The 26,976-nt window shown below is 45.0% G+C and overlaps 1 protein-coding gene across 3 annotated transcripts in view; it reads left to right on the forward strand.

The window, feature by feature from the left end:
• LOC124551189 overlaps positions 1-26,976 on the forward strand; it is a 120,583-nt gene that overhangs the window by 79,349 nt on the left and 14,258 nt on the right. For all 3 annotated transcript variants that reach the window (XM_047126179.1, XM_047126180.1, XM_047126178.1), the window contains one exon: positions 5,331-5,416. In XM_047126179.1, the coding sequence (XP_046982135.1) occupies positions 5,331-5,416 (86 nt within the window). The remainder of the gene's footprint in view (positions 1-5,330; positions 5,417-26,976) is intronic.

Below are 26,976 nucleotides of genomic sequence, written 5' to 3' on the forward strand. Positions count from 1 at the left end.
CTCCAAATTTTCATCTGTAGACATGGAGTTTACAAAGTCTTCACAAAGGCGACCATCACAGGGATTCGAGTCACTGAGGACGATGTGTACAAGGTCTTCATAGCCATTACTGACGATTGCACAAAACTGATGAATTACATTCATACCAAGGGACTCCACTACTTCACGCTCGATGTGGAGCCCCTCCACCTCCGGAAGGTAGTCTCCCGCCCCCTCCCTCTCAAGATGGACCCAGCCCTTCTTAAAGAAGAATTTGTGGCCCTGGGTTTCGGTGTCCAGGCCGTCAAAATCATGTGGTCATCCAGGAAGCACTGTTTCTCGGCATCCTGCTCGACAGTGATGATAACGGAAAAATATTCCACATCTGCCGTATTGCAGACATTGCTGTGGAAGTCTAACCTCCCCATGCCAAGGGATGGGCGCAATGCTACTGATGCCAAGCCTTGACCATGTGTTGAGATACTGCACGATGCCGTCTCGCTGCGTCAAGTGTGATGGCTCACATCAGAGCTGAGACTGCATAAAGAAAAGGTATGACCCGCAACAGGCCTGCAACTGCAGTGTAAAATATGTGGCCAGATACCGTGGCTGCGCTGCCTTTAAACGCCGCCACCTTGGCGGCAGAGCAGTGCCGAAGGTGCAGCCATGCACAGGCTTTGGAGTAATTGCCAGTGGGCAAGCGTCATCCCCCGCCTCCCATTAAGAGGGCTCGCATTGACGATCTGGTCTGCTGCTACGATCACGTTTAACAAGTATACAAACGTGAGTTTTGCATTTCTCATTTGATCGTCATTTGCGTGGTTGCTTGTGGACGAGTTGATTATACTAGGCAGGGTGCTATGTACACATCGAAAGAAGGTTTGCATCACCTCGGTTCCGAGAGTTCCGGAACCTGTACCGAAAACTGGAATAGAGATCAACATAAACATCATTTCCGCCCTTTTTATTGCTCATGAAAACCACACATTGCATGTTGTACCACCATACAGCGAGACCTTCAAAGGTGGTGGTCCAGATGGCTGTGCACGCCAGTACCTCTGACACCCAATAGCACGTCCTCTTGCATTGATGCATGCCTGTATTTGTTGTGGCATACTATCTACAAGTTCATCAGGGCTCTGTTGGTCCAGATTGTCCCACTAGTCAACGGTGATTCGGCGTAGATCACTCAGAGTGGTTGGTGGCTCACGTCGTCCATAAACAGCCCTTTTCAATCTATTCCAGATATGTTAGATATGGTTCATGTCTGGAGAACATGCTGGTCACTCTAGTCGAGCGATGTCATTTTCCGGAAGGAAGTCACTCACAAGATGTGCACGATGGGAGCGTTTTGTCGTCCATGAAGACATATTCTCGGCAATATGCTGCCGATATGGTTGCAACATCGGTCGCAGGATGGCATTCACGTATCGTACAGCCGTTACGGTGCCTTCTATGACCACCAGCTACATACGTCGGCCCCACATAAAGCCACCCCAAAACAGCAGGGAACCTCTACTTTACTGCACTGGCTGGACGTGCGTCTAACGCTTTCAGCCTGACCGGGTTGCCTCCAAACACGTCTCTGACGATTGTCTGGTTGAAGACATATGTTACACTCATCGCTGAAGAGAACGTGATGTCAATCTTGAGCGGTCAATTCAGCATGTTGTTGAGGTTGTCTGTACCACGCTGCATGATGTCGTGGTCGTGAAGATGGGCACCACCATGGACGTCGGGCGTGAAGTTGCGCATCATGCAGCCTATTGCGCACAGTTTGAGACGTAACACGACGTCCTGTGGTTGCACGAAAAGCATTATTCAACATCATGGCGTTGCTGTCAGGGTTCCTCCGAGCAATAATCCGTAGGTATCGGTCATCCACTGCAGTAGTAGACCTTGGGTGTCCTGAGCGAGGCATGTCATTGACAGTTCCTGTCTCTCTGTATCTCCTCCATGCCCGAACAACATCGCTTTGGTTCACTCCGAGACGCCTGGACACTTCTCTGGTTGAAAGCCCTTTCTGGCGCAGTGTAACAATGCGGCCGCGATCTAACCGCGGCATTGACCGTCTAGGCATGATTGAACTACAGACAACAAGAGCCGTGTATCTCCTTCCTGGTAGAACGACTGGTAGTGATCGCCTGTCGGACCCGCTCCGTCTAATAGGCGCTGCTCATGCATGGTTGTTTACATCTTTGGGCAGGTTTAGTGACATCTGTTAACCGTCAACGGGGCTGTGTCTGTGATACAATTTCCACAGTCAACGTCTATCTTCAGGCGTTCTGGGAACTGGGATGACGCAAAACTTTTCTTGATGTGTGTATATAACCTGTGTGCTGCGTTTCTGATACTCGTAAGGTGTTGAAGGTGATCTGCAAGCCAAGGATCAGAATTTCTCCTTACTTTTATTTTTAAGATGTGCGTGTTTATTGAGTGTTCATAACTTGTTTCGAAGTTATTTCCTGCCCCTGCCTGGGAAGAAGTACCATATGCATCAGGTCTAAGCTCATACATACTGACACACTTAAAGCCTCTAAGTGTCGCCACTTGCAGTTTGTTCCTTGGACATTCCAACGAGTAAATAATGAATATTGGATCATAAGCAGATAATCCAGTTGCAGAGCTCCGATCAATGGGAATTACTCTATTCAGACACTGGGTCGGATATATGGATAAACGTATGGTGTCTGCTGTATAGTGAGTTGGCCCAAGTGGGAACAGCATGAGATTTGAGCAGGAAAGTATACACCTGGAATTTGAATCGGAAGGACAGTTGTCTAGAAATTTTATAGTATCATGCATGATTTACCAGCCAGCAGTGATGTCTAAAAATTTTGTGCAGGAGCAGGGCTCGAATTAGGATTTGCTGCATTGCATGAGCAGTTGCCTTAACTACTTCCGTTATCGCTCATCAAACCTCCGTATGTCTCACTATCGTGGTCTACTTATTTCATCACCTAATCCTCTCAACCTTACTTGGATTCCCACAACAGGGAGAATGAGACAAAAAAAAATGGCTCTGAGCACTATGGGACTTAACTGCTGAGGTCATCAGTCCCCTAGAATTTAGAACTACTTAAACCTAACTAACCTAAGGACATCACAAACAGCCATGCCCGAGGCAGGATTCGAACCTGCGACCGTAGCGGTCGCGCGGTTCCAGACTGTAGCGCCTAGAAACGCTCGGCCATCCCGGCCGGCAAGAGAATGAGACAAGCCTAGATGGCCATACAACCATAACAATACTAGTCTCGATACATCACTGATGTACAGCTACTGAACTAGCGTCTCATACGCAACACGTGGGGTGAGGAAAGCTTCCAGCAAGGGAAAGCACAGGTAGTAAGTGCAAGGAGGGTGCGCGACAGTGAGTGAACATCACTATGCTAGGCTCCCCAGCGGATTAGTGTAGCGGTCCGGTGTGCCGGCCAGCCAGTAGATGGTTTTTGCGGCGGTTTTCCATCTACCTCGGCGAATTACAGCTGATTCCCTTTATCCCGCCTCGGTTACACTGTCTATATCAGCGATTGCAGCGCTAACACTGTCTCCACGAAAGTGTACACCATAATTACTCTACCACACAAACATTGGAGTTACACTCGTCTGGTATGAGGCGTTCCCAGGACGGGGTGGGGGTGGGGGGTGGGGGTGGGGGGGGGGGACTGCTGTGGCCTGCTGTGGGGTTGTGGGTTGTGAACCACTGAGGGCTACGGCGAGACGAAGCCTCTCCATCGTTCCTAGGTCCCCGTTTTAATACACAGTACACAATGCTAGGCTTGTTTAAGACGTTGATATTGAAATTGTAACATTAAAACTAAGGTCATATTTATATTAAGAAAATGGCAAGAAGTAATATGCTACCATCTAGAAGAAATCATTGAGGTAAAAATAAACTAAGTAAACTGTGAGATAATTCAGATAGAAGACAACAGCAGAGAGAATGGGTGATGAATGGGGGAAGAGGTGCAAAGCGAGGAGCAGGCGCAGTTAAGGCACTCATTACATGTAATTTTATAGACATCACAGTTATTGAAACGATCTTGTTGTGTTATGACAGAACGAGGTAATTTTTGCTCCGGGCTATTGTTTATAAAGCAAGCAAATCTGCAGCCATATTTATTGTTCAATAGTTTATTTATCCTGTGCAATACATTTCCTAGAACAGGTGTAGAAATAATCTTATCGCTACTCTCACTTCCTGTTTTCAAGCTGCTGTTGCCTATGTTACCAGCCGACCTTGGGTCATATACATTATTAATTGCAGTGGATTTAATTATGGAAATTTCTTTTTGAAAACAACGCTGTTCTAAAGGAGCGTGAACTGCACGATGTTTTGCAGAGTAGAAAAAAACTGTTTTGTGAGATGTTATCTGCAAAAGTGGGTTTCCAGAAAATGTCAAAGCTGATTTTGTTCTTGAGTAACCTTTGTCTGAAATCTAGGAAATTAAATTCTGAAATAAGTTTTTTATTTATTTTTGTATTTATTAATTATTAGTATTATAATTTTAATTGTAATGTCTTAACTAAATCTAGCATAATAATGTTAATTCACTTCGCACACCCTCTTTGCGCTGACTACTTAATGCCTTGCCGTGCCAGAAGCTTTCCTTAGCCTATATATATATATATATATATATATATATATATATATATATATATATATATATATATATATATATTAAAATGCTCCCACTGTTAACCAGTTTAGGTTGCCACTGCTTCCTTCTGAAGAAGACGTTTTTATGAGTCAAATAAACCTTCCATTATGCTACTGACTGGCTGTTTATTGCTTCTTCAAGAACAGGTAAAGGCATTTGCATAGGATAGAAAGGATAAAATAGCATGGATAACTACATCACACTAATTCTTCGACTGTGGGACGTGATCTGTGTTGGATTCAGCAACATTATTAATTTCTGTGTAGTTCATTTTTTTTAAGTTTCTTCATCAAACTTCCCTAAATAGTCCGTCTTTGTTTCCCACTCTCCTTTTGTCACATATTCATCCACTGCCTCTCTTCAGCCACTTATACGAATGTAGATTCCAGATAGATCAAAAACCACAGCTGTCACAATGGGCAAGTTATTTATAAATACAGAGCTAATGTGGCAAGTGAGTTACATGCTGAAACAATTATGAGCACAGACGTGAGGACGAATTTAATCAGTGCCTTCTAACGAACTACCAACCCAGCTGGTTAGTACACCTTGCAAACCGAAAGTCCTCACTATTTTAGTGGAATGCGTGGATATTACAGTTCATTTTCATTGTGATTTTTTCATTGCCTTTTATGTTAATACCTTACTCATGAAAAAGGCAACTAAAATTTTGCCATGTTTCTGTTTCAGTTACTGCCATAGCGACGACTGCATACTTTATATATTACATTATCGAGGCTATCTGTAACATAATTCTCCTCCATGGAATCGTCAAGGTAAAGTGTCTATAGAAATACATTATATTCGTCAGAAACCGAATTCTGTTTAACTTTTTGAAAATTTTGTTCCATTCTTGTTTTTTACGATGAGATAATGTTATTGTATTTCTCTATGTTATTATTATAACTGATAACTCTAAGTACTACCAGGACTATACCGAATCTGGCCCAGTTATTTACGACCTGTCACCCCTATCTCCCATTGTCAATGATTCATGACAACCTCTCCCCATCCTCTCTGCCCTGCAACATTCCCCTCCCACATCCCTTTAAGACAGTTGTCTAATTTACAGATCTAAGACACTTATCCTTAGCAGTGACTTAGTTAGGATATTTTTCCCATTATCTCAGACATGATATGGCTCCCACTCTTGGTCACAATCCAACGTAGTACACTTACGTTAAGTATAAAGTAGTGTAAAATTCAAAACAGTTTTCTTGTCATTATACTGTTTTATTAGATTATTTAAACACTGTAACTGTGAACATTGTTAAACATCAGCCACAGACTTATTATTTACATCAAAATGTAGAGGACAGCCATGGCAAGTAGCTCACCATCTACTTTTGCTTGCACGCGATGTGTGTGCGTGTGTGGGGACGGGGGAGGGGGGGGGGAGGGGGGGCAGGAGGTTCATTGGTGATAGGTTGTCGTGTGTGTAACACTATCAGAACTAAAAGTGGCGTAGAGAATTTACTTAATGTGCAAAGGAGCAGTATCTGTTCATTTTCAAACATAGAATATTCCTGCCACAAAACAATTACACTGAGTAATTGTTAGGTTCATTTTTTAAACAGAGTACACTCTTGAGATGTAACAGTTACACTGTGTAGGTGTAGGGTTCAATTTTCAAAGATAATATACTCTTGCTACATAAAAATTACTTTGGAACTACAGGTTTGATTTTTTAAACAAATTACATTGATAGTCCCTGGTTATAAGTTTCATGTTTCATAATTACAACTGCTCCCGCACATATGTGGTCTAGGGGTAGCGTCTTTGATTCATAATCAAAACGTCTTCGGTCCCGGGTTCGATCCCCGCCACTGCCTAAATTTTGATAAATAATCAGCTTTGGCGGCCGAAGACTTACGGCATTAGAAGTCACCCTCATTCTGCCAACGGCCTTGTCAAAGAGGGCGGAGGAGCGGATAGAGGTTCAGGGCACTCTCTTGTCCTAGGGGTGGGAAATTGCCCCTAAAGGCGGAAGAATCAGCAATGATCAACGACATGAGAATGCAGAAGGCAATGGGAACCACTGCATTAAAGACACGTAACGTGTATCCACAGGAAATGTGGCCTGTAATTGAAGAAGTGTCATGTTGATCTCTCCATTGGCAAAAGATTCCGGAATAGTCCCCCATTCGGATCTCCGGGAGGGGACTGCCAAGGGGGAGGTTACCATGAGAAAAAGATTGAATAATCAACGAAAGGATGCCGGCCGGTGTGGCCGTGCGGTTAAAGGCGCTTCAGTCTGGAACCGCGTGACCGCTACGGTCGCAGGTTCGAATCCTGCCTCGGGCATGGATGAGTGTGATGTCCTTAGGTTAGTTAGGTTTAATTAGTTCTAAGTTCTAGGCGACTGATGACCTCAGCAGTTGAGTCGCATAATGCTCAGAGCCATTTGAACCATTTGAACGAAAGGATAACGTTCTACGAGTCGGGGCGTGGAATGTCAGAAGCTTGAACATGGTAGGGAAACTAGAAAATCTGAAAAGGGAAATGCAATGGCTCAATCTAGATATAGTAGGGGTCAGTGAAGTGAAGTTGAAGGAAGACAAGGATTTCTGGCCAGATGAGTATCGGGTAATATCAACAACAGCAGAAAATAGTATAACAGGTGTGGGATTCGTTATGAATAGGAAGGTAGGGCAGAGGGTGTGTTACTGTGAACAGTTCAGTGACCGGGTTGTTCTAATCAAAATCGACAGCAGGCCAACACCGACAACAATAGTTCAGGTATACATGCCGACGTCGCAAACTGAAGATGAACAGATAGAGAAAGTGTATGAGGATATTGAAAGGGTAATGCAGTATGTAAAGGGGGACGAAAATCTAATAGTCATGGGCGACTGGAATGCAGTTGTAGACGAAGGAGTAGAAGAAAAGGTTACAGGAGAATATGGGCTTGGGACAAGGAATGAAACAGGAGAAAGACTAATTGAGTTCTGTAACAAGTTTCAGCTAGTAATAGCGAATACCCTGTTCAAGAATCACAAGAGGAGGAGGTATACTTGGAAAAGGCTGGGAGATACGGGAAGATTTCAATTAGATTACATCATGGTCAGACAGAGATTCCGAAATCAAATACTGGACTGTAAGGAGTACCCAGGAGCAGATATAGACTCAGATCACAATATAGTAGTGATGAAGAGTAGGCTGAAGTTCAATACATTAGTCAGGAAGAATCAATACGCAAAGAAGTGGGATACGGAAGAACTAAGGAATGACGAGATACGTTTGAAGTTCTCTAACGCTATAGATACAGCAATAAGGAATAGCGCAGTAGGCAGTACAGTTGGAATGGACATGGACATCTCTAAAAAGGGCCATCACAGAAGTTGGGAAGTAAAACATAGGTACAAAGAAGGTAGCTGCGAAGAAACCATGGGTAACAGAAGAAATACTTCAGTTGATTGATGAAAGGAGGGTGCGGCTGGTCCCGGCGGAGGTTCGAGTCCTCCCTCCGGCATGGGTGTGTGTGTTTGTCCTTAGGATAATTTAGGTTAAGTAGTGTGTAAGCTTAGGGACTGATGACCTTAGCAGTTAAGTCCCATAAGATTTCACACACATTCGAACATTCATTCATTCGATGAAAGGAGGAAGTACAAACATGTTCCGGGAAAATCAGGAATACAGAAATACAAGTCGCTGAGGAATGAAATAAATAGGAAGTGCAGGGAAGCTAAGACGAAATGGCTGCAGGAAAAATGTGAAGACATCGAAAAGATTTGATTGTCGGAAGGACAGACTCAGCATACAGGAAAGTCAAAACAACCTTTGGTGACATTAAAAGCAACGGTGGTAACATTAAGAGTGCAACGGGAATTCCACCGTTAAATGCAGAGGAGAGAGCAGATGGGTGGAAAGAATACATTGAAAGCCTCTATGAGGGTGAAGATTTGTCTGATGTGATAGAAGAAGAAACAGGAGTCGATTTGGAAGAGATAGGGGATCCAGTATTAGAATCGGAATTTGAAAGAGCTTTGGAGGACTTACGGTCAAATAAGGCAGAAGGGATAGATAACATTCCATCAGAATTTCTAAAATCATTGGGGGAAGTGGCAACAAAACGACTATTCACCTTGGTGTGTAGAATATATGAGTCTGGCGACATACCATCTGACTTTCGGAAAAGCATCATCCACACAATTCCGAAGACGGCAAGAGCTGACAAGTGCGAGAATTATCTCACAATCAGCTTAACAGCTCATGCATCGAAGCTGCTTACAAGAATAATATACAGAAGAAAGGAAAAGAAAGTTGAGAATGCGCTAGGTGACCATCAGTTTGGCTTTAGGAAAAGTAAAGGGATGAGAGAGGCAATTCTGACGTTACGGCTAATAATGGAAGCAAGGCTAAAGAAAAATCAAGACACTTTCATAGGATTTGTCGACCTGGAAAAAGCGTTCGACAATATAAAATGGTGCAAGCTGTTCGAGATTCTGAAAACAGTGGGGGTAAGCTGTAGGGAGAGACGTGTCATATACAATATGTACAACAACCAAGACGGAATAATAAGAGTGGACGATCAAGAACGAAGTGCTCGTATTAAGAAGGGTGTAAGACAAGGCTGTAGCCTTTCCCCCCTACTCTTCAATCTGTACATCGAGGAAGCAATGATGTAAATAAAAGAAAGGTTTAGGAGTGGAGTTAAAATACAAGGTGAAAGGATGTCAATGATACGATTCGCTGATGACATTGCTGTCCTGAGTGAAAGTGAAGAAGAATTAAATGATCTGCTGAACGGAATGAACAGTCTAATGAGTACACAGTATGGTTTGAGAGTAAATCGGAGAAAGACGAAGGTAACGAGAAGTAGTAGAAATGAGAACAGCGAGAAACTTAACATCATGATTGATGGTCACGAAATCAATGAAGTTAATGAATTCTGCTACCTAGGCAGTAAAATAACCAATGACGGACGGAGCAAGGAGGACATCAAAAGCAGACTCGCTATGGCAAAAAAGGCATTTCTGGCCAACAGAAGTCTACTAATATCAAATACCGGCCTTAATTTGAGGAAGAAATTTCTGAGGATGTACGTCTGGAGTGCAGCATTGTATGGTAGTGAAACATGGACTGTGGGAAAACCGGAACAGAAGAGAATCGAAGCATTTGAGATGTGGTGCTATAGACGAATGTTGAAAATTAGGTGGACTGATAAGGTTGAGGAGGTTCTATGCAGAATCGGAGAGGAAAGGAATATGTGGAAAACACTGATAAAGAGAAGGGACAGGATGATAGGACATCTGCTAAGACATGAGGGAATGACTTCCATGGTACTAGAGGGAGCTGTAGAGGGCAAAAACTGTAGAGGAAAACAGAGATTGGAATACGTCAAGCAAATAATTGAGGACGTAGGTTGCAAGTGCTACTCTGAGATGAAGAGGTTAGCACAGGAAAGGAATTCGTGGCGGGCCGCATCAAACCAGTCAGTAGACTGATGACAAAAAAAAAATATCAGAGTAGTATCTAAGTATCTCGGACGCAGGGAAGGTTTACTTAAATAAAAATAATGCATTTGGTGGGCTTGGTCCCACAAAACAGCGGTGGCTGCATAAGGTAATTCAGAGGTTATGAGTCGTGCGCAGGACTCCAGTCATTTTGGATGCTGCCATACATGTGCGTCACACAGACAATGCCGGTGACACACTGTCTCAGCTCCCTTACCACACTAGCGCCATCAGCGCTGATTTAGCACCCTGTAATTTTTGCTTCCATATATGATGAGTCATTTACCAGATACCGAAGATTATCACACACTTTTCACACTCCAAGAAGTGATTCTGAAAATTCAGTTTTCTGCCTCGTTATGGAGTCTGGGGTTCAGTCCACATTTGGTGTCAAACATATTCAGCTATTATACACAGATTTCATCTGTTCTACTTGTTGTATGTCCTCTCATGAGTAGTGCATGGATTAATAACTTCCTGCACTTAAGAGGATGATAACCATGCATTGCTTAGTGTCTTTCGTGCTCTAAGCAACATCTGCACATATACACAAAGAGGGCAAAATGCCAGGAGTATCCTCTACAACAGTGTTTAGGCCACTCTCTGGGAGAGTCAGATACTCCGTTTTGTTGCCAGAATAGTTAGAATATGGAGAAAATCTAATAAAGAGGCTGCCTACAGTACACCTGCTAGTCCTCTTTTAGGGTATTGGTGCATCTTACGGAATCCTAGCGAGAAAGATCTGACAGTTCTTTAGAGAAGGACATTACCAATTTAGCTACTCATCCTTACCTGATTCATACTTGTGCTATCTCTGCTATTCACAATAGATAACACTGAATGCTCCATAAAGCTGTTAACAGACAATGCTATTGTCTGTATGAAGACTACATCAACAATCTCATATGGAACACACAAAGGCTAACTTAGAGGATATGGTGGCGAACACTTCTGGTACCTCTATCTTTTAATCCTCGCCCCTACTCCATTGGCGAATGGTACTTAGAGGAATGATTATTGGTAAACCTCTGTATTAGCTCTAATTTCTCCGATTTTCTTGTTGTCATTTAGTGACTTACGTGCAAGGAGGTAATATGTAGCCCAACTGTTCCCGGAATTCACTGTCTTGGAATTTGTGCAATAAAATTTCTCTGTGAGGTACATCTCTCTTGTAGCATCTATTACCAGTGTTTGTTTAGCCTCTCTGTAACGCTCTCGTGCTGACTAAACGATCATTCACATGCTGCTCTGCGTTGTGTCTTGTATTCCTCTTCTATTAATGTATCTGTTAAAGGTGCAAGACTGACCAGCTTTACCGAAAAATCCGTTGAAGAAGCGCTTAGTAAGGCAGTTTGTTAGTGGGTGAATTACATTTCCGTAAGATTCTTCCAATGAATACGAAGCTGGCATTTGCTTTTCCTACATTTTTTTAAGTGGTCGCACCACTTTAGAACACTCCAGATGGTTCCTTCCAGGTGTCTTACGGCTGTACTGTTTCAAGTGATTCGTTGTCAATGGTAATTGTACAGTACTGGATTCTTCGCCTATTTATCTTTACTGCATTACATATTTTTTTTACACTCGCAGTCTCTATACCAATCACTGATCCTATATGAAAAGAAACGTACCTATTTGAAAAGAAACGTACACTCATGCTCATAAATTAAGGATAACTGCAGAATGTTGTGCCACACAACGTGACACTACACGGAACTGGCGCTAATAGCATAGGCACATAGGGAACACACACGACACAGATCTGTAAGTCCACGGTATTGGTGATAAGTTGAGAAAACCGTCCCGAAACACATGTGCTACAAAACGATCACCATGCACACGTACACAGCCCGCATCTCGTGGTCGTGCGGTTGCGTTCTCGCTTCCCACGCCCGGGTTCCCGGGTTCGATTCCCGGCGGGGTCAGGGATTTTCTCTGCCTCGTGATGGCTGGGTGTTGTGTGCTGTCCTTAGGTTAGTTAGGTTTAAGTAGTTTTAAGTTCTAGGGGACTTATGACCACAGCAGTTGAGTCCCATAGTGCTCAGAGCCATTTGAACACGTACACAGGCCGCAAAACTGGTTGGCATACTCTGGATCAGGTGGTCGAGCAGCTGCTGCGGTATTGCCTCCGATTCTTGCACCAGTTTCTGTCGGAGTTCCTGAAGTGTCCTAAGGGTTTGAAAACGTGCAGCGATACGTCGACCGAGAGCACCTCAGACGTGCTCGATGGTGTTTAGGTCTGAAGAGCAGGCAGACCACTCCATTCCCGTGATATCTTCTGTTTCAAGATACTCCTCCGCGATGGCAGCTCGGTGGGGCCGTGCATTATCATCCATCAGGAGGAATGTGGGACCCACTGCACCCCTGAAAAGGCGGACATACTGGTGCAGAATGACGTCCCGATACGCCTGTCCTGTTACTGTTCCTCTATCAATGACATGCAGGAGTGTACGTGCACCAATCATAATCCCACCAACACCATCAAACCATGACCTCTATACAGGTTCCTTTCAGGATATTAAGGGGTTGGTAGCTGGTTCCTGGTTCACGCCAGATGAAAACCCGGCGAGAATTACTGTTCAGACTATATCTGGACTCCTCTGCTGTGAACATAATCTGGGACCACTGTTCCAATGACCATACACTGTCTTCTTGACACCAGGCTTTACGGGCTCTCCTGTGGCCAGGGGTCAGTGGAATGCACCTTGCAGGTGTTCGGGCGAATAAACCATGTCTGTTCAGTCCTCTGTAGACTGTATGTCTAGAGATTGGATTGGATTGTTTGGGGGAAGAGACCAAACAGCGAGGTCATCGGTCTCATCGGATTAGGGAAGGACGGGGAACGAAGTCGACCGTGCCCTTTCAAAGGAACCATCCCGGCATTTGCCTGGAGCGATTTAGGGAAATCACGGAAAACCTAAATCAGGATGGCCAGACGCGGGATTGAACCGCCGTCCTCCCGAATGCGATATGTCTAGAGAAAACTGTTCCAGTGGCTGCGGTAAGATCCCGAGCAGGGGTACCTGCAGTACTCTGTGGCCATCTGCGGGCACTGATGGTGAGATATCGGTCTTCGTGTGGTGTTGTACACTGTGGACGTCCTGTACTGTAGCGCCTGGACACGTTTCCTGTCTGCTGGAATCGTTCCCATAATCCTCAGATCACATTTTGTGGCACACGGAATGCCCTTGCTACGACCTGCTGTGTCTGACCAGCCTCCAGTCGCCCTAGTACATCAATATGTGTTCTTTGAGCCATTTTCAACACACAGTCACCATTAGCGCGTTTGAAAACGGCTGCACACTTACTCGCTGCACCGTACTCTGACATGCACCAACACACCTCTGCGTATGTGGACTGCTGCCAGCGCCACCATGCGATGACCGCAGGTCAAATCCACCGCATGGTCATACCCTGAGGTGATTTAAACCCGCAATCCGCCCACCAGAGCTTTGTTTCACCATGCATCAGCATTATCGTTAATTTATGAGCATGAGTGTAGATTAGTTACAAACTACGGCGTGCACACACTTTATTCAACACGTAGATGTCACTACAGATATTCGGATTTAGATTATGACACGTTCGATATGCCGGCCATCATTGGCGATGATTTGAAGCGAATAGCGAAATTCTGCATAACCTGCTAAAGTGTCGGAACATCGATGCTGCCGATGATCTTCTGGATGGCTGTTTTCATCTCAGTAATGCTTTTTGGGTTATTGCTGTACACCTTGTCTTTAACATAGCCCCATGTTTTCAAATCCGGAGAGTATGGTGACCAATCGAGGCCCATGCCAATGGCCCCTGAGTACCCCAGAGGTAGAATGCGGTCCCCAAAGTGCTCCTCCTGGACATAAAAAACTCCCTGCTTCGATGGTGTCGAGCTCCGTCTTGCATGAACCGCATCTTGTCGAGATCATGGTCACTTTTGATAATGAGGATGGCATTATCTTCCAAAACCTTCACGTACCGTTCGGTAGCGACCGTTCCATCAAGGAATAACGCACCGATTATTCTGTGACTGGACATTGCATATCACACAGTCACCCAGTGAGGGTGAAGAGACTTCTCGGCACAATGAGAATTAGTATGGTTTGGTGTAGCGACGAAGCCAACTTTCATTTGGATAAGTTTGTCAATAACCAAAACTGGCCCATTTGAGTACAGAGAATCCGCATTCCGAGATCGATAAGGCTGTGCATCCTCAACGGGTGACAGTATGTTGTGCAGCGTCCACTCACGGAATAGTCGCTGCGATAGTCCTTGATGGCACGGTCGCTACCGAATGGTACCTGAAGGTTTTGGAAGATGATTTCTTCCCCATTATCCAAAGTGACCCTGATTTCGACAAGATGTTTTTCATTCGAAACGGAGCTCGACCCCATCGAAGCAGGAGAGAGTTGATGTCCTGGAGGAACACTTTGTGGCACCCAGAGGCTACTGACATGGGCCTCGATTGGCCGCAATTTCTTTCGGATCTGAACACATGTGACTCCTTTTTGGGGGGCTATATTAAACACAAGGTGTACAGCAATAACCCCAAAACCATTGCTGAGCTGAAAACAGCCATTCAGAAGGTCAAGACAGCATCGTTGTTCCGACACTTGATGGAGTCATGCAAAATTTCGGTAGTCATGTGCACCACACCATCGCCAATGATGGCAGGTATATCGAACATGTCATAACCTAAATCTGAATATCTGTAGTGTGTGCACGCCGTAGTTTGTAACTAATTACCTTTTTTTTCATGTAGCTCAATAACTGTCACTCTGTATCTCCCTTAGGTACAAGCGTAATGTTGGGAGTAGTGACAACACGAAACCTTTTCAATTGCACATCGCATTCTACACTTCCGGTTGGTTTCCCAACAGCGATATTTATCGGTTTCTGCAGTAGACGGCGGTATGAAAGGCTGGGTCTCTTGCATTACACCATCCTGCTTAGTTTCTTCTTCGGCAGATACATCCTCCGGTAATAGTGTATTTCGTAACTGGTATTGAAGAATTTCGTCCGTCCGTTTCGAATCCGAATAACACTCCCGAAGTGCAGTATTAATCATCTGCCCAATGTCCGCGGTATCATTCATGGCAAGGCAAGTAACTTGCCACTGTTCGTTTGCACTACATGTTTACAATATCAAGTAAAGACTTGAAAGACACTCGTCTGCTAAATATACACAACTCGCGATTGTGTGCAGCGCACCGGCTAATACGCCCGAACTCCACGACAGACGGAAGTAAACTGCTAAACAGATATTTTGGGATCTATAATAAACGAAATATTTGTTCAGCAATTTATTTTCTTCTGTTGCGGGGTTCTGACACCTGCATCTCAACCGCAACCACAGCCCCCTCACACACCTGCGCAACATCCGCAGCAGAATGCAGTTGCACCGACCCACACGCTTCGCCATGGAGAGTGATACAACGGCCAGCAACTAGGAGATACGAATACCAAAATACCATAGTCACTCGATGCCAAACGAGTATGATGTCACACCCTTCTTCAGTAATCCCTTTCCTCCACATTACCACACACAACCGGAAAATATGTCCATCTACTGAAGTGACAAAAGTCATGGGATAGCGAATGCGGTGGTATCGCGTACACAAGGTAGAAGAGGGCAGTGCATTGGTACAGCTGTCGTAGGGGCTCAGCTGATTCATGTGAAAAGGTTTCCGACGTGATTATGGCTGCCGGCCGCGTTGGCCGAGCGGTTCTAGGCGCTTCAGTCTGGAAGCGATTGACCGCTACGGTCGTAGGTTCTAATCCTGCCTCGGGCATGGATGTGTGTGATGCCCTTAGGTTAAGTTTAAGTAGTTCTAAGTTCTAGGGGACTGATGACCTCAGATGTTGAGTCCCACAGTGCTCAGAGCCATTCTGAACCTGCCTCGCCGGCCGAAGTGGCCGTGCGGTTAAAGGCGCTGCAGTCTGGAACCGCAAGACCGCTACGGTCGCAGGTTCGAATCCTGCCTCGGGCATGGATGTTTGTGATGTCCTTAGGTTAGTTAGGTTTAACTAGTTCTAAGTTCTAGGGGACTAATGACCTCAGCAGTTGAGTCCCATAGTGCTCAGAGCCATTTGAACCATTTAGCCTGAACCTGCCTCAGGCGTGGACGTGTGTGATGTCCTTAGGTTAGTTAGGTTTAAGTAGTTCTAAGTTCTCGGGGACTGATGACCTCAGATGTTAAGTCCTACAGTGCTCAGAGCCATTCTGAACCTGCCTCAGGCGTGGACATGTGTGATGTCCTTAGGTTAGTTAGGTTTAAGTAGTTCTAAGTTCTAGGGGAGTGATGACTTCAGATGTTAAGTCAGTGCTCAGAGCCATTCTGAACCTGCCTCAGGCGTGGATGTGTGTGATGTCCTTAGGTTAGTTACGTTTAAGTAGTTCTAAGTTCTAGGGGACTGATGACTTCAGATGTTAAGTCCCGCAGTGCTCAGAGCCATTCTGAACCTGCCTCAGGCGTGGATGTGTGTGATGTCCTTAGGTTAGTTAGGGTTAAGTAGTTCTAAGCTCTAGGGGGACTGATGACCTCAGATGTTGAGTCCCATAGTGCTCAGAGCCATTTGAACCATTTGATTATGGCTGCACGACGGGAATTAACATATTTTGAACAGAAAATGATAGTTGAAGCTAGACACATGGGACATTCCATTTCGGAAATCGGTATGGAAGTCAATATTTCGAGATCCACAGTGTCAAGACTGTGCCGAGAATGCCAAATTTCAGACTTTACCTCTCACCACTGACAATGAAAACCGAGGGCCTTCTCTTAACGACCGAGAGCAGCGTAGAATGTCTAGTGCTAACAGACAAGCAACACTGCATGAAAAAACAGCAGAAGTCAATGTGGGATACGTATCGGGCGAGATATGGCGTTAATTGGCTGTGGCAGTAGACGATCGACGCGCGTGCCTTTGCTAACAACACGACATCGCCTGCAGCGCCTCTCCTGGGCACGTGACCATTATGGTTGGACTCTGAACTACTGGACAACCGTGGCCTGGTCGAATGAGACCCGACTTCAGTTGGTAAGAGCTGATGGTAGGGGAGAGTGTGGGGCAGACCCGACAAAACCAAGGACTCAAGTTATCAGCAAGCACTGTTCAAAGTGGTAGTGGCTCAGTAATGGTGTGGGTTGTGTTTACATGGAACAGACTGGGTCCTCTGGACAAGCTGAACGGTCATTGGCTGTAAATTGTTATGCTTGGCTACTTGGAGACCATTTTCAAACAACGATGGAGTTTTTATGGATGACATTGCACCTTGCCACTGGGCTTGAATCGTTCGCAATTGGTTCCATGAACATTCTGAACAATTCGAGTGAATGATTTGGCCACCTAGATCGTTCAACATGAATTCCATCGAGAATTTATGGTACATAATGAGGAGGTCATTTTGTGCACCAAATCCTGCGCCGGTGACACTTTCGAAATTATGGATCGCTGTAGAGCATCATGGCTCAATGTTTCTGCTGGAGACTACTGGCGACTTGTTGAGCCCATGCCACGTCGAGCTGCTGCACTATGACAGACGAAATGAGTTGCGAGACGATATTATTTGCGATTTTGTCACCTTGCTTTAAACTAGTCGATCATATTTCTGACGTGTCAATGACATTCCAGCAAGTTATCTCTCCGCTGCCGTTTACGTCCGCCACATTTGGTACGGATATCAAATTATTCATTCTTTCAACACTCACTTAATCCTCTGCCCTTGCATTGTATTGTATTGTATGTTAACTGGGGACGTAGAAACGACGGAGAGGCTCCATCCCCGCCACAGTCGCAGTGGTCCACAACCCCACGAAGTGTACCGCAGTCCACTTCACCCCTCCGCCGCCCCACGCCGAACTATTCTTTCAGGGTTATTGTGCAGTTCGGCCTCTGATGGACCCCTCCCCCCCCCCCCCCCCCGCAGGAAACGTCACACACCAAACGAGTGTAACCCCTATGTGTGTGTGAAATCTTATGGGACTTGCTATGGTCATCAGTCCCTAAGCTTACACACTACTTAACCTAAATTATCCTAAGGACAAACACACAGACCCATGCCCGAGGGAGGACTCGAACCTTAGCCGGGACCAGCCGCACAGTCCATGACTGCAACGCTTTAGACCGCTCGGCTATGTAACCCCTATGTTTCGTGGTAGAGTAATGGTGGTGTACGCGTACATGCAGAACTTGTATGCGCAGCAAACACCGACATAGTGTAGCTGAGGTGGAATAAGGGGAAGCAGCCAGCATTCGTCGAGGCAAGTAGAAAACCGCCTAAAAACCATCCACAGACTTGCCGGCTCACTGGACCTCGACACAAGCCCTCCCGGCGGATTCGTGCCGGGTACCAGGCGCTCCTTCCGAATCCGGAAAGCCGTGCATTAGACCATACAGCTAACTGGGCGGGCATCGTCTGCCCTTAATGGCTAACGTTATGAAACAAATATATACATTGGAAGTGTGCTCACTGTGATCAGATAAAGGGAGTTTTCTTGGCTTCATCAGAGCACGAGACGTGTCAGCCTGCACTTTTGCAGAGACTTGGTTACATCCGACTTAGCATATTTCAATTCCTGGCTACCACCTTCTGCGATGAATTGGCTATGGATGTGCTGCTACCTTGATTAAACATGGAACTGACTACACGCCCTTGAATTTAAATATGAGTGTGGTGACTGTCGATACCATAGGAGTGACTTTAAAGGCTTCTGGACGCAATATAAAGGTCTTATCGGTATGTCGAGTACCAGACAGGAGTACAACTTATGAACTCATCGGCGCTATTGAGCGCTCAAAGATAATCATAGGTGATCTCAATGTGCATCATTAGGCCTGTCATCTGGCACATACTGACACAATAGGAAGACTGCTAGCGGAGGTAATGGAACTGTACGGTCTTACAATCCGGAACGACGGAATACCTAATCGGCTCACCAGGCCAGGACAACATCGTAATACAGTGGACATATGTTTCTCCTCGCCAACCATTGCGATGGCCACCACGTGGCAGGTACTGCAGAGACCTAACAGTTTTGATAATACTACCACATTGCGCACCTGCTGATACAAAAAAAAAAAACTAGAAAATCCAATTCGAAAGCGTATCAAGCGAAGATTGCAGGGGAGCTGACAAGCTATGCCGAACGGAACAACAACTGCGAATACTATGCTAATTTACTTCAAATGATGGAACCCGCAGCCGATACCTCGATTCCACTCTATACCCCATTCCCTACGGGCAGCGCATGTTCGCCAGCTTGGTGGGATGGAGAGCGCACTACTGCTATTGCACAAAGGCGAGAAGCTTTGAAAACTTATAGGCCTACGCCTAATATTTGAATATTATATGCAATTCAGTCGTATTCAGGCGAAAGTGAATTGTCTGTTGAGAAGAAAGAAAAGGACCCGCTGAAAAACCCTTTGTGACAGTCTCAACAAAGCCATAATGATCTCAATTTGGAATAATATGAACCATACCTGCAAGACGTTCAATAGGTCTGACAGATTTGCCACACACTCGCCGCACGTTGTGACTGCAATTTAACATGTCGTCGCGCCAGACTCTGTTGAAGACGTCCAACCGGACGATGAACTAGCTCATCTTCTCAATGAACCATTCTGCGCAATTGGATCTCCATAGGGCATTAGCAGAGGGATATGAATACTGATCAAGAATTGGACAACATGAAACTTTCTGGCAGACTAAAACTGTGTGCCGGACCGAGACTTGAACGCGTAGCCTTTGCCTTTCGCGGGCAAGTGCTCTACCATCTGAACTACCCAAGCACGACTCACGCCCCGTCCTCACAGCTTTACTTCTGCCAGTACCTCGTCTCCTACCTTCCAAACTTTACAGAAGCTCTCCTGCGAACCTTGCAGAACTAGCGCTCCTGGAAGAAAGCATATTACGGAGACATGGCTTAGCCAGGGGGATGTTTCCAGAATGAGATTTTCACTCTGCAGCGTAGCTCAGATGGTAGAGTACTTGCCCGTGTAAGGCGAAGGTCGCGAGTTCGAGTCCCTGTCCGCCACGCAGTTTTAATCTGCCAAGAAGTTTCATATCAGGGCACACTCCGCTGCAGAGTGAAAATCTCATACCGGGCAACATGGCCTACACTATGATTTGGCTGCTTCCAAAGGTAGGAAATCGGCTACTGCTCAGATTATATGCACTGATGTTGATATTCCAGAGCTGAAAACTTTTCGCATTGTCCCCACTTACAAGAGAGGGAAAAACGTGGGGAGAAACCACATAATAAAGGCGAATAGCATTATTTTCATGCTTGTTACAAAATTTTAGAATGAATGATTAAACACAAATCAAAACGGAGGGCGGACCGTCAGAATATTGTTCCAAATGGGCAGTATGGTTTTTAAAAGAGATGAAGACCCCTCTGATGCCATTGTTGCTTTACTTAGTGACACCCATATTTCACTTACGTTAGTGACAACAAGTATCTGCTGCCAGTTTATATGGAACTTTCCAAAGCCTATGATTGTGTCCTGCTCCCACGATTAGTCAGCAGTTGAAGAAGCTTGCCTGAAAAACAGAGTGTTAATCATACATAGGGATACATAGGGCCCCGGTACACGAGCAAGAGTTTGCCACAGGGTTCGATTTTATCGCCGCTGTTATTTAATCCGTACACTGCTCATCTACATTCACTTCTGCGAAACAATGTCGAAATGATGCAAAACGCAGATGACCTCTGTGGAATTTCAACTTGAGATTGGATGCATTTGAATTCCCGGGAAATATTGCAGCCCAAATCCGCTGCTTGCATTTAGACATGGTATAGATGGGAAGCGCCAAGAACGATGCTACTGGTTACTTTCTGTATACCAGTCGAACAAGTTATCAAATACCTTCGCCTCTATGTCAACTGGAAGCTTACTTGATCCACGCATGTGAAGTACATCCTATAAATAAGTGAAAAGTCAATTAGTATTATACATTAAACTATGGGAGGTTGATGAGGTGCCAACCAAAGAGTATGTATGACTTTGTATCATACGCTAATCCGGGTCTGTATGGACTAAAGTTGCCTTTGCTATAGTTTGGTCACTGATTCTACGCTAAAAAGGCTTAACAGATGCCAATATAAAGTGATCAGATACTTCCTGGGTGCTCTGCGGTCAACCCCTACAAACGATCTTCTAGTCGAAGCGAACGATACTTTGCTCAAATTCAGAAGACAGTAAACTGGATTTAAATATCTACTAAAACACGCACAATTCTGGCAAGATACTTTGTTTTTGAAAATTCGGATGTTATCAGAGAAATACTTTACTATTAGATACTGGTGGTGGTTAAGTTCATATGGGACCAAATGGCTGAGGTCATCGGTCCCTAGACCTACACTACGCTGAAGACAACAGACACACCCGCGCCCGAGGAACGACTCGAACCTCTGACAGGGGGAGCTGCGCGAACCGTGGCAAGGCGCCTGAGACCGAACGGCTACCACGTGTGACTATTAGATACTGATTTCTGAAGAAACTTTTACCTCTAGTATATATATTTTTAAATTACTTCACCATGGGCTCACGAATCGCAACAGTTTCGCACCACCCATGCTTCATAACAGATTACAAGAATCCTGTAACAGATGTAGACATTCGAACGAATATACTAAACACTGACCCTAATATGAGCCAACAACTGTTACAGGGCGTTTTAAGCGGTTGGAAACATGCTCACCGTATCTACACAGATGGATCACCTTACTGCAAATGGCGTTGGAAGCTCACGTTATGGCGAACAGACGCACCACTGTGCCCAATTCCATCTCTCTTCAGAAGTCCCAGTACTTACCGTGGAGCTCACCGAAATTCTAGGGGGTCTTAAATATGCGGATGGCTTAGCTATATACAGGGTGGTACACTGATCGTGACCAGGCCAAATATCTCACGAAATAAGCGTCAAACGAAAAAACTACAAAGAAAGAAACTTGTCTAGCTTGAAGGGGGAAACAAGATGGCGCTATGGTTGGCCCGCTAGATGCCGCTGCCATAGGTCAAACGAATATCAACTGCGTTTTTTTAAAATAGGAACCCCCATTTTTTAATACACATTCGAGTAGTACGTAAATAAATGTGAATGTTTTAGTTGCACCACTTTTTTCTTTTTGTGATAAATGGCGCTGTAATAGTGACAAACATACGGATCACAATTTTAGACGAACAGTTGGTAACAGGTAGGTTTTTTAAATTAAAATACAGAACGTATGTACGTTTGAACATTTTATTTCGGTTGTTTCAATGTGATACATGTACCTTTGTGAACTTATCATTTCTGAGAACGCATGCTGTTACAGCGTGATTACCTGTAAATACCACATTAATGCAATAGATGCTCGATGTCCATCAACCTCAATGCATTTGGCAATACGTGTAACGACATTCCTCTCAACAGCTAGTAGTTAGCCTCCCGTAATGTTCGCACATCCATTGACAATGCGCTGTCGCACGTTGTCAGGTGTTGTCGGTGGATCTCGATAGCAAATATCCTTCAACTTTCCCCCAGAAAGAAATCCGAGGACGTCAGATCCGGTGAACGTTTGGGCCATGGTATGGCGCTTCGACGACTAATCCACCTGTCATGGAATATGCTATTCAATACTGCTTCAACCGCACGAGAGCTATGTGCCGGACATTCATCATGTTGGAAGTACATCGCCATTCTGTCATGCAGTGAAACATCTTGTAGTAACATCGGTAGAACGTTACGTAGGAAGTCAGCATATATTGCACCATTTAGATTGCCATCGATAAAATAGGGGCCAATTATCCTTCCTCCCATAATGCCGCACCATACATTAACGCGCCAAGGTTGCTGATGTTCCACGTGTCGCAGCCATCGTGGATTTTTCGTTGCCGAATAGAGCATATTATGCCGGTTTACGTTACCGCTGTTGGTGAATGACACTTCGTCGCTAAATAGAACGAGTGCAAAAAATCTGTCTTCGTCCCGTAATTTCTCTTGTGCCCAGTGGCAGAACTGTACACGACGTTCAAAGTCGCCGCCATGCAATTGCTGGTGCATATAAATATGGTACGGGTGCAATCGATGTTGATGTAGCATTCTGAACACCGACGATTTTGAGATTCCCGATTCTCGCGCAATTTGTCTGCTACTGATGTGCGGATTAGCCGCGACAGCAGCTAAAACACCTGCTTGGGCATCATCATTTGTTGCAGGTCGTGGTTGACGTTTCACACTTCCTGTTTCCTTAAATAACGTAACTATCCGGCGAACGCTTCGGACATTTGGATGATGTCGTCCAGGATACCGAGCAGCATACATAGTACACGCCCGTTGGGCATTCTGATCACAACAGCCATACATCAACACGGTATCGACCTTTTCCGCAATTGGTCCTCACTGGAGGAATGTTACGTCATACCACGCACTTATACGTTTGTGACTATTACAGCGCCATCTATCACAAAGCGAAAAAAGTGGTCCAACTAAAACATTCATATTTCTTTACGCACTACACGAATATGTACTGAAAAATGGGGGTTCCTATTAAAAAAAAAAAAAAAACGCAGTTGCTATCCGTTTGACCTATGGCAGCGCCATCTGCCGGGCCAACCATAGCGCCATCTGGTTTCTCCCTTCAAGGTAGTCAAGTTTCGTTCTTTGTAGTTTTTTCGTTTGACGTTTATTTCGTGAGATATTTGGCCCGGTCACGAACAATGCACCATCCTGTATACCGTCATTATTCTGTTGGACATGAGATCAGTAATAGTGCTCATAAATCATCGTTTTGTCAGTAATACAATTACTTGCTGTACCAGATCATGGACTGCATTGCAGCAGTACAGCGTCGTACCAAGATCACCAAGGTGTGTGTAAAGGAATACCATGGTATAAGGGACAGTCAAATTGTCGACGCTCTCGCTAAGAATGTCATCCATCACAGGACAAAGGCATGTGAACATGTTCCTTACACACACATTGTGCAAGATCTACAACAGCACCTTGTAGAACAGAAAGTGGCGCCTATTGTGCCAACAAAGAGCAAGGCGTTATCCAGCTGTATTGCCACATGTCTCTGCCCGACCATGGTAAACCAGTGCTATGTAACACGGAAAGTTTATGTTTACCATCTCCCACCGCCACTGTAACGACGCACGGTTCCGGCTGCACCTTTCTAGGCTACATCTGACTGATTCACCCCTATGTTACTGCTGCATGGATCACATTATTTACAGCTGCCCACTGTGATACCACGTGACAACCGAATTGGTGCAATTTTTGGTATTTAGAGGACAACAACTTCCTACCAGGGTCAGTACTAGCAATGCAGGATCTACGAGGGCAATCCCAAAAGTAAGGTCTCCTATTTTTTAGTACATAGACCTGTTTATTTCTACAATGGTTTATATCAGTTTACAGCTTGAACATTTAGCTATTTTTCGACATAATCACCATTTCTGTCGATGCATTTTTGTAGACGCTGTGGCAGTTTTTGTATGCCCATGTCATACCAGCTCGCCGCAATGCTGTTCAGAAAGTTATGAACCTCTTCTTTCACCTCGTCGTCGGAGCTGAATCGCTTTCCGGCCAAATGTTCTTTTAACCTAGGGAGCGGGTGATAGTCACTGGGCGCCAAGTCAGGACTATAGGGTGGGTGGGTGATTATGTTCCACTGAAACTGTTGCAGGAGAGCAACTGTTTGCCGAGCGATGTGTCATGGAGAATGTGTACGCCCTTGCTCAACATTCCTCTTCTCCGGTTCTGAACTGCCCGTTTGAGTTTTTTCAGAGTCTCACAGTACCTGTCAGCGTTAATTGTGGTCCCAGCGGGCATAAAGTCGACCAAAAATACCCCTTTCCGATCCCAAAAAATAGGTTGTCATGACTTTACCGGCAGACTGGGTTTGTTTGAATTTCTGCGGCTTTGGCGAAGAAGGATGCCGCCACTGGCGTGATTGTTGCTTGGTCTCAGATGTAAAGTGGTATGCCCAGGTTTCGTCACCCGTGACAACTGAGTCCAGAAAGTTGTCCTGTTCGGCTGCAAGGCGGTGAAGAAATGCGCGGGAAGCATCAGCTCGTTGCCGCATGTGGTCCTCAGTCAGCATGCGTGGCGCCCATCTTGAACACATCTTCCGGTAGTTCAATGTTCCCGTTAAAATTCTTGTGCTTCGGGAAACCTCAGGAACCAACGTGCAGATACCATCCAGGGTGATCCACCGATCTTCACGCATGCTTTGCTCAACCTTCAACACTGTCTCCTCAGAAGTTGACGGTCTCCCGCTCCTTTGTTCGTCGTGAATTTCGGGCCGAGCAGCTGCAAACTCTCTACACCACTTACGTACGAACATTTTTGACACCCATGCACTACTCACCATACACTTCCGTCAATTGGCGATGGATTTCCATCGGCGCCGTGCCCTTTGCGTTCAAAAACCGAATAACTGCGCGCAATTCGCATTTAACGGTAACATCCGACAGGAACTCCATTCGCAAAGGCTGCCAAGCCAAGACTGAGCTCCTCAGCGGGGTGTATGCATGTTTACACAAAGCGCGTGAAGCACTCTTCATAACAGTGTGACCAACTGCCACACAAACAGAGTTCTGCACTCATAAAAATAATAGGAGACCTTACTTTTGGGATTACCCTCTTATCACTGTATAGACATTTGTATTGCTTTTTGGCAGCTGAAGATATCATTATTTAAATATTCTGTGGAAATCAATGTAAATATTCTATGTGAGTCTTGGCAATACATGTGTGACGAATATGATTGCATGTACCTTTCAAATTATAACACATCATGTGTTGGAGGCTGGCTGAGTAGATAATGTCTGAAGGTCACAATAGCCTCCACTCCCATTTTGGATCTACTAAAAATGATGGTTACATTGTACCTAAATTTGGTGAACTGGGTATTATGCATCTAGCAGCAAGAAAGCCATTTTCAGAGTTTAAAACAGACGAAATAGATTCATTGATTGGTAGTTCGTTTGGAAAAGTTGTAAAAGTGTCTATATGGAAATTCTACAAGCATGTGTTGGAGAAGTGTTGACACAAGAAGACGTGGAATGCTCTAGCAATTGTGTAATGGAAGATATAGAAAGAAATTAAAATTCCTGAATGGTCTTCGGTATATGAATTGCAAGAAGGCATGGAGATAATTCTTAATGGGGTAAGGCAGATAGTTTATAGAAAAAAATTAAAGACACTTTAGCATTCGAAAACATAAGTATGTTCTTCGTGTCTATCGAACTACTGATCGGAAAAAGAATTAGACGATTGTGAGGTAGATTTAAATTTTAAGTTAAAAATTAAGCTGGGTTCTCTCTCTCTCTCTCTCTCTCTCTCACACACACACACACACACACACACACACACACACACACACCTCCCCCCCCCTCCCCACAAACACACAACAAACACACATACACACACACATCATAGTCCGGCCCCGGTAGCTGAGTGGTCAGCGTGACGAAATGTCAATCCAAAGGTCCCGGGTTCGATTCCCGGCTGGGTCGGAGATTTTCTCCGCTCAGGGGCTGGGTGTTGTGTTGTCCTAATCATCATCATTCCATCCCCATCGACGCGCAAGTCGCCGAAGTGGCGTCAACTCGAAAGACCTGCACCAGGCGAACGGTCTACCCGACGGGAGGCCCTAGCCATACGACATTTCATTTCATTTCATCATAGTCGGCTGGGGTAGGAGTTTGCAATTGGACAAGTCGGTGTCAGGAGAAAAGAAATGGGGTTCACATCACAGAGATACCATAAATACTTCTCACCACACACTCTTATGCCTCTCACTTTCTGTCTGGTCTTCATACAGACAATACCATTGCCTGGGAAAAACTTTATGGACCATACTGTGTTAACTATTACAAATAGTAAAGACATT

This window comes from Schistocerca americana, chromosome 9, assembly GCF_021461395.2.
Source record: "Schistocerca americana isolate TAMUIC-IGC-003095 chromosome 9, iqSchAmer2.1, whole genome shotgun sequence".
In the NCBI taxonomy this organism is placed as follows: Eukaryota; Metazoa; Arthropoda; class Insecta; order Orthoptera; family Acrididae; genus Schistocerca; species Schistocerca americana.